General features: G+C 56.6%; 1 protein-coding gene across 1 annotated transcript in view; it reads right to left on the bottom strand.

The window, feature by feature from the left end:
• SDK1 (sidekick cell adhesion molecule 1) overlaps positions 1 to 14,713 on the bottom strand; it is an 888,340-nt gene that overhangs the window by 112,518 nt on the left and 761,109 nt on the right. The window contains exons 24-26 of the mRNA XM_045462082.1: positions 2,916 to 3,025; positions 1,212 to 1,362; positions 107 to 344 (exon numbers count right to left, since the gene is read on the bottom strand). Coding sequence (XP_045318038.1) covers positions 107 to 344; positions 1,212 to 1,362; positions 2,916 to 3,025 — 499 coding nt within the window. The remainder of the gene's footprint in view (positions 1 to 106; positions 345 to 1,211; positions 1,363 to 2,915; positions 3,026 to 14,713) is intronic.

Raw genomic sequence — 14,713 nt, 5'->3', positions numbered from 1 at the left:
GAGAGTGTGGATGTAGACACAGGTGGGGACAGAGCCAATGAGACGCGATGACTGGGGACACGGGTGGGGGCTGAGCCCCGGGGCGGGAAGAGCCCCCCCACCTCACCTGACTCGCGCGTGCGGCCCCGCACCGCCTCGCTCCAGGGCCCGGCGCCGATGGCGTTGAACGCCTGCATCTGGAGCTCGTACTCCGTCCACTCCTCCAGCCCCTCGATGGTGAACTCCCTCTCCAGCCGGTCGTTGATGACCTGTGCCAGTGCCTGGGGCCGGAGGTCGGGGCGCCAGTACTTAATCCTGTAGCCCACCGACTCGGGGTTCCCGTTGTACTGGGAATCGGGCAGGGGCTGGAAACAAACGACACCCGGGGTGAGCCGGCATCTCCGAACTGCCACTTGTCAAGGCCGCCAAGGCTGGGCCTGTCTTATGAGGCCAATTCCTTGGAAAACATTTCCCGCGGGGAACACGCTTGGAACCTTTACCGCGTTTTGTCCCCCCAGAACTTTTCTTCCGTTAATTAAATGAAACGCTATCAGTAACTTTGGCTGGACGTAATTTCTTTTTTTTTTTTTTTTTTTTTTTTTTTTTTTAATTTTTTTTTTTTTTTCAACGTTTATTTATTTTTGGGACAGAGAGAGACAGAGCATGAACGGGGGAGGGGCAGAGAGAGAGGGAGACACAGAATCGGAAACAGGCTCCAGGCTCTGAGCCGTCAGCCCAGAGCCTGACGCGGGGCTCGAACTCACGGACCGTGAGATCGTGACCTGGCTGAAGTCGGACGCTTAACCGACTGCGCCACCCAGGCGCCCCAGGACGTAATTTCTTTTAATACATCTTGGCTTAATTTTGTGGGGGAAACGTTCTGAATAAATATCAGGCTGGCTCTCTTACAAACATTGAGTATTGGCTTCATGTTGACCCAGCTTAAGGACTTACAGGTCCGGCTTATGGCACCACTGGTTTCCCTCCCCCAGAGAATATTCCTCAGTTCCAAGAAGCCAGTGAGTGATGCTGCTAATTAATTAACAGGGTCTCCGGGGCTGGTCTGTGACCCAAGCCCAACAGGAAAACGCAATACTTTTTGGTTTCACCAAGAGGTTAGCTGTGACTAGGACAAAGCCTTGGCCAACACATCACTAAGCTCTGGTTTCACACTAGGTCCTGGACGCTGGAGATGACCGTCCCTGCAGCCAACTTCCGGCCCCCCAACTCACCACCCAGCGGAGCCGCAGGCTGGTCTCACTAGCAGTCCGCACGGTGATGCTGGTCGGAGCCACGTCCGGGGGCGCCTGCAGGGTCTGGATGACCCGGGAGGACTGGCTGAAGGGGCTGGCACCGACGATGTTCACCTGCCTCATTCGAAATCTAGAGGCAAATGGCAAAAGGCAACGTGGAAAGATGGACAGAACAAAAAAACCCACAACGTTCTCGGAAGGTGCAGGCATGTGTCCCTCTGTGTCATCAAGGCTGCCGCTCAAGGGCACCTTCTTTCCGCCTGGTTTCGTTAAAAATGCAAATTGCGTATCTGGTCCTTTTCCCCAAAAACCTCCAAAGAATGGTAAATTGTAAGGACAGGGGGTTGGGGTTCAAAGAAGCAGTTGACAGAACTGGAGTGTCAGGATGTCACGACCAAATGGTGGCCTCGAGAGTCTGGTGTCTTTTCACCACAACGGATGCCCTCACCCCATTCTCTGTCGGCTCAGGAGAGGTGCGCTGGCCCCAGAATCCACACCCCAGGACCCGAACCCCATTGGCAATTGGGACCCGAGGCAAATCAGACTCGTCTCCATTTCCTTACCTATAAAAGGAGGGTGGGGGCGGATGTGCTTTAAAGCTTGGTTGGGCTAATGTTTTCAGTTCTCTGGTATTTGTACGTCGATTACTTGGAGTGACCTTTTGTCCAATAAATGTACCCTGAGCAAACACGCATCTATTACAGAGTCTGGACTAGGACACGGACAGGGGTCTCTAATCACCGTCTCTGGCCTTCGAAGCAATTGTACAACTGACATCCATTTCACATGGAAAGCCTGGAGGCCCTGCAGCTCACGTGCGGAGAAAAATATTTCTCGAAAAGCGAGTGCGTGGTGCCTTGATTCATCTGCTCTAATCTGAGGGAGGCTGTTAATACAAACAGAAGCTTGAACAGCATCTCTCATTAGGCATTTAGGGAAAATAAAAAAAAAAAAAAACGTAATGTCGGTATTATACTCAAAAAAAAATGTTCTTTACAAAGATGTAATTTCACCTTTTACTCTCTGAATTAGTCATTCTTAAGTCTTTTTACTCCCCGATCTTATGAAAAGTATCCATCCTGGCAGAACAGTGACATTATCAAACTCAACATCTGGCGATAACTGGAAATTTCATCTTGGTCAATGATCTTACGGGAAGTTATAACATCTCTAACGGCTTGTGATCACGCTACCCTTTGTTAAGGCCAAGGATTTACTGCCTGGATAGGTTTCAGGATCAAGAAGCAAAAGGTTAAATGGCATGTTAAGTGCTTGATTAGTGAGGCCCGCGGCTCCTGGGCGTTGCAACGGGAAGCAGAGGATGTTCAGTGGAAGATGCTTTGTTTATATACAGACTGTTGACAGGCGCAAGGGGTCACTGGGCTTTGTGAAGACCCACGTCTGGGCTGCCTGGGGCTTCTGGTATTAAGCCTAACATAAGAGTGAGCCATCGCAGCTGGTGTTGAAGGAAGGAGAGCTGCTAATCTGGCCTCGGGGATATACCCTCTCTTGGAATCCTCCTGAGGATTCATGTAACATGAATTCAGGTAACACGGACTGTTACCGCCGCTGAGAAATGCCTCGGTCACATACACAGAGCTGGGTTTTGGTCTTGCGGGCTGAAGCCACCCGCTGGCCTTGCCAGCCCTCCTCCTGTGGCGGTCTAGCACCCGAGGTTCTCACCTGTAATGAGTGTAGGGTGTGAGGTTTGGGATCTCCAGCGTCTGGGCGTCAGGCTCATTCTCCTCCTCGTAGAGGCTGACCCACTCCTCCTCCTCTCCGATGACTCCAACCTGTGGGAGAGAAGATCGTGAGAGGGGACGGAGGAGCCACAAAGCGGATGCTGCCATTTACACCGTGTGCAACTGCCTGGTGCGAGTCGCGCTGGGCAGACCCACCCCGTGTCCCACACACGGGCAGGTTAGTTGAATCTTGCACACACCTTCGGTCTAAGCCTTGGAGATAAGGCTCCTGCTAAGTCCAAGGTCCTGCCAGGGTCAGGACCCAGAGGGCGGGGCCTGAGGGTGAAGTCTCTGGGGACAAACGTCACGAACCTCACACCATCCCGTCCTCCCTCCTGCTTAACAGGTGAGGATGCAGAGACAGGCCCAGAGAGAAGACCTGGCCAGGATCCCACGTGACCCCATGTGGCCGCGTGTCCTCACTTAGGGTCCAGAGCCATTTCCACCATACAATGACCGGGGGGGGGGGGGGGGGGGCGGGGAATGGAGTCTCCGCCCACTTCTGTCCCAAACACACACTCTTCAAAGAACTGGTGCTTCTTCAAAGAACCTTTTGCGGAGAAGGACTGGCCGCAGCCCGGAAGCCAGACCAGCAGGCCAAGTCAAGAGACACCATGACCTCACACCAGCCAGGAGAGCCCTGACTCCACATCCCTGTGTCAGGCACACTCGGCCTTGTGCAGGCTGTGTGGCTCTGGGGGACCCAGCGGACACACGTGGAGGGAAGGCTGGAGCACAGAGGGAGTTTCAGGCCAAACGTGCCGTGCCGAGGTGGGTCATTCCAGGGCCCTGCGCTTTTAACACTTCATAAAGGTGTCAAACGACACAAGTGAGCAGAAATGTGCTCGTTAAGCTTGCAAGTGGCCAGAGGGCTGGGGGACGGCACAAGAACCTGAGATCTCGGAAAACCGGAGGGCGGTCCAGGAGGGCGAGGAGGAGCCTGAGTGGACACAGTGCCGAGAGGCCCGCTTCCTCCAGAAAGCTCAATGCAGACTCGAAGCTCTAAACACTCCATGTTGAAATCACGGAAAGAGTCTGGCCGTTCCTCGAGAAGTTAAACAGAGGACGACCATATGGGCCAGCAGTTCTGCTCCCAGGGGGACGCCCGGAAGCTGGTCCTCTAGCAGGTACACGGGCGCACGTGTTCACGGCAGCTCTGGCCACAGGGGAAGGCCACACAGGGGCCCATGGGCGGACGCGCGGATCAACAGCTACAGTGCGCCCACACCGTGGACTGTGCAGCTGTAGAAAGGAACCTACAACCTACAAGGTGGGTGAACGTCGAAAACGTGATGGTAAGTGAACGAAGCCAGACCCCAAAGGCCACATATTGTCCGACTGCATTTCATGCAGTACCCAGAATAGGTAAATCCAGAGTCAGGAAGCAGATCGGTGGGTGCCAGGGGCCGCAAGGAGGGAAGGGTGAGTGACTGCTTCATGGGTACAGGACTTCCTCTCGCGGTGATGAGAACGTTCCGGGACCGGGTGTTGAGCAACATCGTGAACGCGCTAACGGGTGAGCTGTGTACTTTGACACGGTTAACTTTATGTTACGTGAATTTCAACTCTGTTTAAAAAATCAAAAATGTTAAAATAAAAGGTGGGATGACTGGTCAAAAACGTGTGGTGGAGAAAGATCCGGAGGTCAGAGTCGATGCATGGCCCGGGAGTCAGAAAAGCAGCAGGGTAGTCGAATGGGCAGTGAAATCAGGAAAAGATGATGGAGTCGGCACAGCTGGGAACAGGTGGGTAGCCTCCAGGACCCTTGCGCCGGTGGAGGCTAGTCTCCCCCAGTCATCAGCACCGGGGCCCCCACCGGAGCCCGCAGAGACACAGAGATGAAAGAGGGAGAGAGCAGACGTACATCGAGGATGGTGCACAGGACGCCTGTGTTGGAGAAGGGAGGGTCTAGGCTAACCTGGGTTGGAGGAGCTGCAGAAACAGACAGCACTAAGTGCCCCCAGGGCCCAGGGCCGCCACCGGCCTCCTCCACTGTGCCCCTGATGTGGAAGGGGCCCGAAGGGGAAGACTGGCCAGTACTGACCATGGCCTGGGTCCGTGCAACGCTGCCAGGCAAACGGAGGCGAGCCCCCGCCGTGTGGTGTCAGGGAGCGCACCAATGTCCACTCAGGAGCCCTGCCCGTGGCCTGGCGTCCAGCCAGGGGCAGACCCTGCACGAATCTGGGGGGTGAAGGAGGGGAGCTGGCAGATGAACTACAGGGCGGGAGGAAAACCACAGCTGTGCCCCAGACTTGGAGGGTCTGCCGCGGTTCTGCCCCACGTAGAAGGGACCACAAGGAGCGGCAGGGAGGGGAGGCGGGGGTGGCAGGAGGGCTGGGACCACGCTGTCTGCCAGCACCGTTCTAGACGTTAACAAGATGTAGGCGCGCCTCAAAGTCAAAACGCTAACACTTCAGCCGAATTGTACTGAGTGTCAGGGACCCCCTTCGATCTGGGCCTCACGGCAGGGTGTCGTGGTTTCTGAGTCCGAGGTGACAGGTGAGCTCCTCTCTGTGAAAGGGACCCTCGAGAGACTGAACCGCAGCACTTGTACCATTTCTCGTAAGACAAGTTTAGGGGAAAAAAAGGAAAGGAGGATGAAAAGAAAAAGGGAAGAGATGACTTCGGTTTTAGGAGAGTCAGTTCAAGACCTTTTATCTCCTGTTTGAGCCCCTATGGAGACGCCTCAGAGGGTGCTGGGGAGCAGGGCAGCCGGCGCTCGGGGCACCGAGTGACCAAGGCAGGTGTGGGCCGTGGGCACCTGCTCACCACCACCAGGAACCGGGGCACGAGTGCTGCCCCGGAGCACTGTTGTCCTGACGTGTCTGTGCACATGGAGGGGGGACACGCACGGCAAGCCCATTTATGGACCAAATCCCCAGGCCCCACCGTGGGGGCCCCTGTGCTTCTGCGAAGGCACTCCTTCCTGCTCCTATCTCCCTGTGTCCCCAGCCCCACCCCTTCAGCCATGGCTGCTTCGTCTGAGCTCCTGGTGTAGAGAAATACCCCGGGCTAAGAAACGACAGGGCTTGGTGTTGGCAGGCTTTTGGCCTCAAAGTCTGGCGTGTTTGGATTCCATCTGTCTGGTTGCCTCACTGGCCTAAAGCATTCATCTGCCGGCCTGGTGACTGCCCTGACCCTGTGGACGTCACTGGCCTGAATGGACACCGGGGGCTCGGAGCGTGCCCTTGGCCATGCAGCCACTGTGGTTGCCGGGGCTCAGCACACGATCTCAGCGGGGTCAGCAGGGGTCGCCTGCACTGGGTTTCTAGCCTGTTCCCCTCACATGATTGAGAAGACGGGAGAGGAACTGGCAAGGCCTCCTTTTACGCTACTGGAGAAACACTGCAAGGCATCCGTGGAGGCTGCAAAGGCAGGAACCGGCTGGTGTGGTCCCCCGGGGGCCCTGGCCCGCAGCTGCATCAGCCCCACGGCTGGGAAATGTGAGGGGCCGGCAAGATGACACCCGCTTAGCGTTCCTGGGAAAGAATGCCACTCTGCACTGGAGAGCCTGTGCAGCGAGAGCTCCCAGGCCCGGCCGCCATGTTCCCAGCCATGCCTAACACGCCTTCTGAGAAGGTCACTGTGGGTCGAGTGCAGGGCTTCTGTTTTGCGGAGGGGAGCCTCCGGCTGTAGGGCTAGGATGAATGGGGACACCCAAGGTCACAGTTCCCTGCCTTCCCATGGAATGCTCCGTCTCCTTTTTAAACAACCTGGATTTGAGCGGGTGCCAAATCAGCGGCGAGCCCAGGTGGGCGCCGCGTGGCTCCGTTTGGCTCTGCCCGCCACTTCTCCCTGCAAAGCCAGTCTGTCATTACCCGGAGGCGTCACTTAGTCGCAAACACCTGCACCTTGCAAAGGCTCTTCCCGCCCTCGAAAGTGTGCCCCCTCCCCACTCCTGTCCTTGCAGCCCATGAGCTCCTCTAGAAGCTGCAGGGCGTCCGGGGCTTTGGGAAGCATCCAGGAACGCCCCTGCCCCCATGCCACTCATTCTGCCCTCTCAGGGCATCTTCTGTGTCCCTGAGATACAGCGTTCCTCCTGCCTGTCATATCCTTTTAAAAACATGACTCTCCTATGAATCCACAGTACAGGTCAAAGATTCCTTTTGCTTGTTGGTGAGGGAACCAGCAAGGTGCTGAAACTGGTTCAGAGAATACCAGAGTCAAAGTGCAAGGACTCCACCAATGAGGACACACGTTTTGCCACAAGATGGCAAAATTAGAAGTAAAACCGGTTACAAGAGCACGGCAACCCTAACCTCTGGGTGCGGAACTTTCAATCTTCTGTAAGTTCTAACCTAGAACATCTAACTTCACAGAGCCTGAGCCAAATCATAAATAGTAAGACAAACGCAATCACGGTCCTGAGGACAGACGAGCCGTAGGCAAGCTCATGAAACCAGACCCCAGGACAGGGACCAGCACGCTACGGCCCGAGGGCCAAATCCGGCCCACCTCCTCCCGTTTTTGTCAATAAAGTTTTATTGGGACACGACCACACTCGGTGGTTTGGTTCCTGCCAATGGCTGCTTCTGTGCTGCCAGAGCAAAGCTGCTTAGTTACAGCGGAGACTGTCTGCCCGAAGGCCTAAAGGATTAACTATCGGGCCCTTCACAGGAAAAGCTTGCCAACCCCTGGTCCAGCGCTTCACCAAAAGGACAGGCAGTGCCCCTCTGCCTCCTTACTGAGGTGACTTGCCATGTCTGTTTTCCCTTTTGTCTGCATGAAAGCCCCCAGTCAGGTTCAGGGTCTCACCCCTCACTGCCCGCCCGGGCGTCACCCCCAGGAGCCGTCCCAACCTGTTGGCTTCATATACAAATGTGCAGGATTTCAAAATCAGTACTGAAACGAGGTTGTCTTGCGCTGAGCTCCAAACGCAAATTATTACCGAGAATGTAATTTTACTTATGGATCTCCGAAGCAGGGGAGGAGGAATGCTTAAGTTTCTATAATAAAGGGTTTACATTTTGATCTGAAGCGACCAGAATTCTTTTTCGCGAGGAACAGAAGTCTTTTGACACTTGCTGGGCTCCTCTGGCTCTCTAGTGAGATTTCAAAACCATCACGACGGAGTGTTCTAGAAGTAACTAGCTGTTCACTAATGATGTGCTGGACATACAGTGTGGCAGCGCTCTTTAAAGATGAAACAAATCAGAGCTCCATGGGGAAGCTGGGATTTTGACGGTTTTCTTCTTCTTCTCCTTCTTCTTTTAAAGCTAACAAATAGCACTTTACAATACTTAATACAAAAGCAGAAATGCCACACATTTCAAACGCCACTCATCAGGGGGTGGTCGTTAGGATCCATTAAGGAACTGCTGTCCTTCCAAAAGCCACGTTCCTCCTGGAGGGCTCTCACTGGCTCGTCCGCCTCCCTGTCTGGCTGGGGGGCTGGGCTCCTTGGGACACAGGTGCTCATTTAATGCCTGGGGGTCCCAGAGCCCACCGCCCTCACCAACTCGGGTTTTCCATCAGAACGGGAGCCGTCTGCCCTAGGACAGCCTGCAGCCAGCGGGGCCTCTGAGAAGTCCAGCGGAAGCCAGCCGGCCCGGGCAGGACCCCCAACATCCCGCTGAGGCCCTGGAGGCCAGAGGAATGGCTGCTCCCAGGATGGTCATTAACCTCATCCTCTGAAACGTACCAGCACAGGGAGAGGACGCATAGGAACGGGCGGCTGTGCCGGGAGAGGTGGGGGGGGGGGGGCTTGGTGACATGAGAACACTCTCCTTTCACCCACAGCTAAGAGAGGGAAAAGACTCTTCAAGAGTTCATTCCAGGGAACCCTGCCAAGCCAAGTGCACCCTGCTGGCTGGAACTCTGGTGTCAGCAGGAAAACCTGCGTGTCCAGCAACTTCCACGGCTACCAAGGCCCCTCTTGCTCTGAGCGGCGTCCCCCGCGCCCCAGCCAAATGAAGCGCCCCGGTGAGGACGCGGGACAGACGGGGCATCTCCGCATGGCTCTGCTGGCCAGTCGCGCACGACCAGGAAGGGGCTTAGGCCGTCCGTCCGTCTGGAACCCTGATGAGTCCTTGGGGGGGCATCGTACCTGCACTTGACCGAGGAGGGTTCGGGCTCTGCAACAGCCCGAGCCGGGATCCCCAGTCCTCCCTCCTGTTCACAGCTGTGCCCGCTGGTTACTTATTTATTCTTTTGTAATTGTTTAACATTCCCTCCGTCTGCAGAAGCAGGACTGTGACGTGACCGCTGGGTCTCCTACCATGTGCGGCCTCAAGGACACTGGGTTCTCCTGCCCTCCCCCCCTCTGGCTTTCCAGCTTTGTCTTCTCTGGTTCCTCCTTTGCCCCCAGTGACACCCACATGCAGTGTCCCTGCAGGTGTGTCCCGCCCTCCTCCTTGGCCTCCCTTGGCGTCGGTCTCCTTCCTCCTAGCGTTCGGGGTCCCTGCTCGGGTGGCTCAGACCCCCCGTGTGTGGCCTGCCTTTGTACTGACTACCGGGTGGACGTTTCTAAGTTCTGCTCACGTCTGAGCTAGCGCCTCAGGCCTGACCCTCCTGCGACAGCGTCTGTTCTGCCCCCACCCCGGCTCCCCGTCCCGCTCCCTCCCACCCTGCCCGGTGCTCGCAGGCAGGCCGCCCTGCAGCCTCTCACGGCTGCTTGACTCCACGGACGGGACCTGGCGTAGAAACTCCTGACCTGTTGCTCGAACTACTCCGATAGGTGGTGTAGTCAGTGAACTGAACACGGCAGAATGTGCTTGCTCGTAAGAGCCTCCCTGCCTTAAGACCGAAGGTTCGGGGCTGCCGACGGCTGGCCGCAGGGTCTGCGTGCTCACCGGCCTGGGGAGTCGCATCCCTGACCGGCGGTCGGAAAGCCACCAATCTGGCGGGGCCCTGACCTGCCTCTCGGTGAAAGAGCTGGCTCCTCGTCAGTCACCCTGTGCAGCGCACCTGGGTATGTCCCTCAAGTACAGGCCCCCAAAGGCTGCACCTGTGACGGGGCACTCCGTGCAGGGGAGCTCCAAGGTCATCCCTGCTGCTGCCTGCTCCTGCTCCTCGTCCGTGCCTCGTCCCACCCAGTCCTCCCTGTGTTGCCTCCTGTGGGCCCCCCCCCCCCAGGGTTCCCCGACTTTATACACAGTCCCCAAATGTGCCCCCACCTGAAAGAGCCTTCTAGGGATGGTTTTCCCATGAAGCCTTCCCCTCCCGTGAAGAGGCTTCTCCCGCAGGCCATCTGTGCACCCAGGACAGTCCCTGCTCTGGAGCCCGGGTTCTGAGCTCGGCTGCCCGGGGTCTGGGGGCCGGTTGTATGCAGCCTGGGGACCGGGCCATCCCCCCACAGTCTCTCCCCAGCCCGTGCAGGTGGCCTTCTCTGCATCTGTCCCTTCTCTCCCATCAGATACGACCCCTCTCACGGACAAACGGGACACCCACACCTCCCTGTGCCACTTCCCAAGATCCTGAAATGCCGGCGAGGACTTGGGCCCCCACTCTCCGAGTGGCGTGCAGGGGGAAGGTCGCGAAAGGCACGGGGGCGTGAGAACCGGCCTGCTACCTGCCGCCTGCTTTGTGATGCGGGGACCTCAGCCTTGCCTGTAAAGTGAGGACGGAGATGACTCTCCCCCCGGAAGTCATCTCCGAGGCACCCTGCTCGGACACCAGGAGGTGCAGTTTCCCATGATGCTTTCACTGCAGAAACTCACCAGGCCGTTCACACGAACCCCCGCACCCCTCCCCCCTCCCACTGCGCCGGGGCACACCCCCGCCCTGCAGCCGCCCCCCGCAGGTGCACCAGCCACGCTTCCAGTTTCTGCATCTGACCCCTGACCTCTGGGGCCCTGCGGACCCTGGAGCGGCTGCCCCAGGAGGCACGCAGCCGAGGCCTAGAGAGAGCAAACAACTCGCCTGTGACACAGCTTTCGGTCCATAGCCCACACTGTATCCCCTCCTCCAGGGGGCTCCCGAGCTCTGGGCCACCGTCCCCCTGCCCTCATCACCCAGGGCCAGGGACCTATGCCCCGGAGCCTCTCGCATTACTCAAGCTGGCCAGGCCTCAGCCTGCCCTCCCGCCTCCCTGCTCCTTCCCTCAGAAACCAGAGTAAGGCTCTCGCCCAAGCGCCACCTCCCCTGGCCTCCTGACCGGCCCTGGGGCTTCCCCCTGTGGCCCCGTGTGGCATCCCGTGCCCCCTCCTCTGGGAACGGTCAATAAAGACTGTTTTTTCAGTGAGTCATCTCCTGACCTGGTAGCTTCGCCACACCTGAATTGACAACTAAGTTTGTATTTTAAAACAAGAGGTGCCACGTAATTTTCCAACTCTGCCTTGTGTGCGGCTGTTGTCTCTGCTCAGAACGCCCTTCTCGCCCTGCAGCGCCCAGCGCCAACCTCGCCTCTGCGGAGCCCTCCTCGGCTGTTCAGGCCAGGCCCCCATTTGCTTTCGGGCTCTCTCTTAACGGCAGGTCTCATCCGCGTGAGCCAGATTATATGCCCGCCGTCCCGCCCACGCCCCCACCCCCACCCCCACCCCGGGCTGTGAGGTTCTGGAAGTCTTTGTAACTTGGCGTTGGGCACCAGACCGGAAACCTGTAAAACAGGAGGTGCTTCATAAATGTCTGCTGGATGAACGGGTGACTGAATGACACAAATATAAAACCTGGTGCCTGAAAAAATGGAACATGGGTGAACCTAAAAATCCAACAGGAGAATTAGGACGAAAGGTTTAGAGCGGTCCTCAAGATGAGTAGAAAAATATTATCCTCGTAAAACTTAATTTGGTTTCACAGTTGTGATTTCTATACGTGTTGACCTCTCTTTCCGGCAAATGACATGATAAAACATTTCCCTAGGTCCCTACCTGCACCGTCACTGATGCCATGATATGTGCTGCTCTGTGGTATTTTTTTTTTTTTCAACGTTTATTTATTTTGGGGACAGAGAGAGACAGAGCATGAACGGGGGAGGGGCAGAGAGAGAGGGAGACACAGAATCGGAAACAGGCTCCAGGCTCCGAGCCGTCAGCCCAGAGCCCGACGCGGGGCTCGAACTCACGGACCGTGAGATCGTGACCTGGCTGAAGTCGGACGCTTAACCGACTGCGCCACCCAGGCGCCCCAATGTTTATTTATTTATTTATTTTTTATTTTTTTTTAATTTTTTTTTTCAACGTTTATTTATTTTTGGGACAGAGAGAGACAGAGCATGAACGGGGGAGGGGCAGAGAGAGAGGGAGACACAGAATTGGAAACAGGCTTCAGGCTCCGAGCCATCAGCCCAGAGCCTGACACGGGGCTCGAACTCCCGGACCGCGAGATCGTGACCTGGCTGAAGTCGGACGCTTAACCGACTGCGCCACCCAGGCGCCCCTCTGTGGTATTTTTAAAAGTCCCGTAATAGGACCTAAAAGGATCCGATAGACTAATGAACAAGAAGGCTGGTTCAAGCCGTTCATCTTGTATGGATTTCCCAGGCTGGTCAAGAAATAAGGGAGAAAAGTCATTGTCAGGGTGTCATCAGGGACAACCAAGCAAACACTAAACACTGAAATATCCGCGAGTGACGTCGCAGTCACCCAGCACGGCTGCGCCTCAACGCTGAGCCAGACACGTTGTCCAGGAACAAAGAGGAGCCCGCCTTGGCACATTACGCAGGTGACCGCATCATTGTTGAAGGAGCCATCAGAACTGGTGACAGCCCTCCTTTGCATACTTTACAGACAATTTAGAACTAATGTCACTCTTTTTCTTCCTATTATGAGAAAGAAATTCAACTAGTCAGAGTTTATTACAGCTGAGCTGCTGACAGATACGCCTGAGAAGGGCCACAAACGGCTCTAACCTCCATCCCTAATGAGGGAAGGGGGAGATATAATTAGTGATTACAAGTCCCCACCTACAGATCTCCGAGTGATGAGGCAAAAAACGTCTGGCCTGTGACCCTGCTGCAGACGGGACACGCTGGAAGAGGTGACAGGAGCCAGGTGGATGGTTAGGTAAGGACAGGAAATGCCGCGAGAACACAGAGGCTCTGCCCACGAGTAGGCGCTTGTGAGGCGACCTGCCCCTGCAGGCTTTCCGGGCACCCTCCTCCCACGCAGCCAGCCTGCCTGGGTCCCAGGTGAGCGGCCACAACAGGACAGACAAGGTGCCTGGTCTCGCCGAGCTTACGTTTGGTCTCTGGGGACCCTGTGACCGCGTAACAAACAAGAACCTTTCTGCGGGAACGGAACAGGGGGAGAGGCTCTGGGCCTTCTTGGCCTGTCTGCCTCATCGCCCCCCCCCCCCCCTCCCCGGTTAGGACTTGGAGCCCGGTATCCCGGCTGCGTTGGATGATGGGTGCGGAATAGGCAGTCCCTCTGTGCACTCAGATGGCCCGTGCCCTTCAGGCCGGGGGAAGCTGGGAGCCACCGAGGGCTGGCGGGGGAGCTCCGTTGCCATTCGTGGCATAATTTATACCAGGAAAAGGAGGCCAGGGATTGCCGGACTTAACATTTTTCAAGCGTGGATTTGGGTTGCTTGTGAGTGAGTTCTAAGCACCGGCGGCTTGACCCCCAGCTGACCCTCTGGGCTCTCGAGCCCGGGCTGCCTGCCAACGCCAGGAGCTTGGGCCTTTTCCCGACTGCAGGCCCCACGTCACAGGGGACTCAGCCCTCCTCGGTTCTCTGGGTACGGAGTACCCCCCGCCCTGAGCTCGCCTGGGCCCCGGGCCCACTCTGGCCTGGGCCTGCCTGACTTTCCAGGTGTTTCCGGGTGTGGCCCTGCATCCTCGCCACGGGCCTCCCCAGGAACGCAGTCTTTCCTCAAATGTTTGCCTTGATTATTTGGATTATGCGCTTCCATTTATTAAGCGCTTAATACGTGTGAGTCCCCTGCTTTCAGTGCACTGTGCCGGTGACCACAGTCGGCCGCCAGCCAGCGCTGCGGACTCCCCTACGCCCATCAGCCTGGAGCCTGGCTTGTCACCAATGCGCCTATGCTCCTGCTTTGGCGCTGTGCTCTGCCAGTCGGCCTGTCCCTTCCTGGTCTGGCCTCCGGCCATACGGACCCCACAGATCCTTACCCGTCCTGCCCATCCTAAAAAGGTCAAGGGCAAAGCTGCAGCTCTAGGTATTTTATTGCAAAATCCTAGTATCTCTCTCAGCCTCCATATTTCCAGGTTTGCTCTTTAACATTCGGGTGGGCTCTTAAAGGGAAGAAGACGCTGAAAATAGTACACAACTCCTACTTTCAAATGCAACGTCTTCATAAATTCAGCCTCCTTCAGGCGCCTGGGTGGCTCAGTCGGTTAAACATCCGACTTCGGCCTATGTCATCATCTCGTGGTTCATGGGTTTGAGCCCCACGTTGGCCTCTTGCTGACAGCTCAGAGCCTGGAGCCTGCTTCCGATTCTGTGTCTCCCTCTCTCTCTCTGCCCCTCCCCTGCTCATGCTCTCTCTCTGTCTCTCTCTCTCTCAAAAATAAATAATCATTAAAAAATTTTTAAAAAACCTCAGCCTCCTCTGAGGCCTGCAGCCGTCTGCTTCCCCTGCACGGCTGGACATCAGTCTCTCTCCTATTTGTCAGAGGCAGGGCTGTATCTTCCCCAGAGGCTACGGTTCGGCAGAGCACGGGCGTGGCAAGGACTCGACCACAAGGAGTGGCCAAAGGTGCAGACGGGAGGCAAATCCAGCTGAAGGGAGTGGAGAAGAGCTACGGTCCCAGAATTCTCAGGTCACGCTTGGCCTAAAGCCCCGGGCAGCGTGGGCACAAAGGGAAACACCGGGGCTGCGCGGGCATCAGCTTAAGAGAAA

The sequence above is a fragment of the Leopardus geoffroyi genome, chromosome E3, assembly GCF_018350155.1.
Source record: "Leopardus geoffroyi isolate Oge1 chromosome E3, O.geoffroyi_Oge1_pat1.0, whole genome shotgun sequence".
NCBI classification, from domain to species: Eukaryota; Metazoa; Chordata; class Mammalia; order Carnivora; family Felidae; genus Leopardus; species Leopardus geoffroyi.
This window is presented reverse-complemented; position numbering and strand designations above follow the sequence as displayed.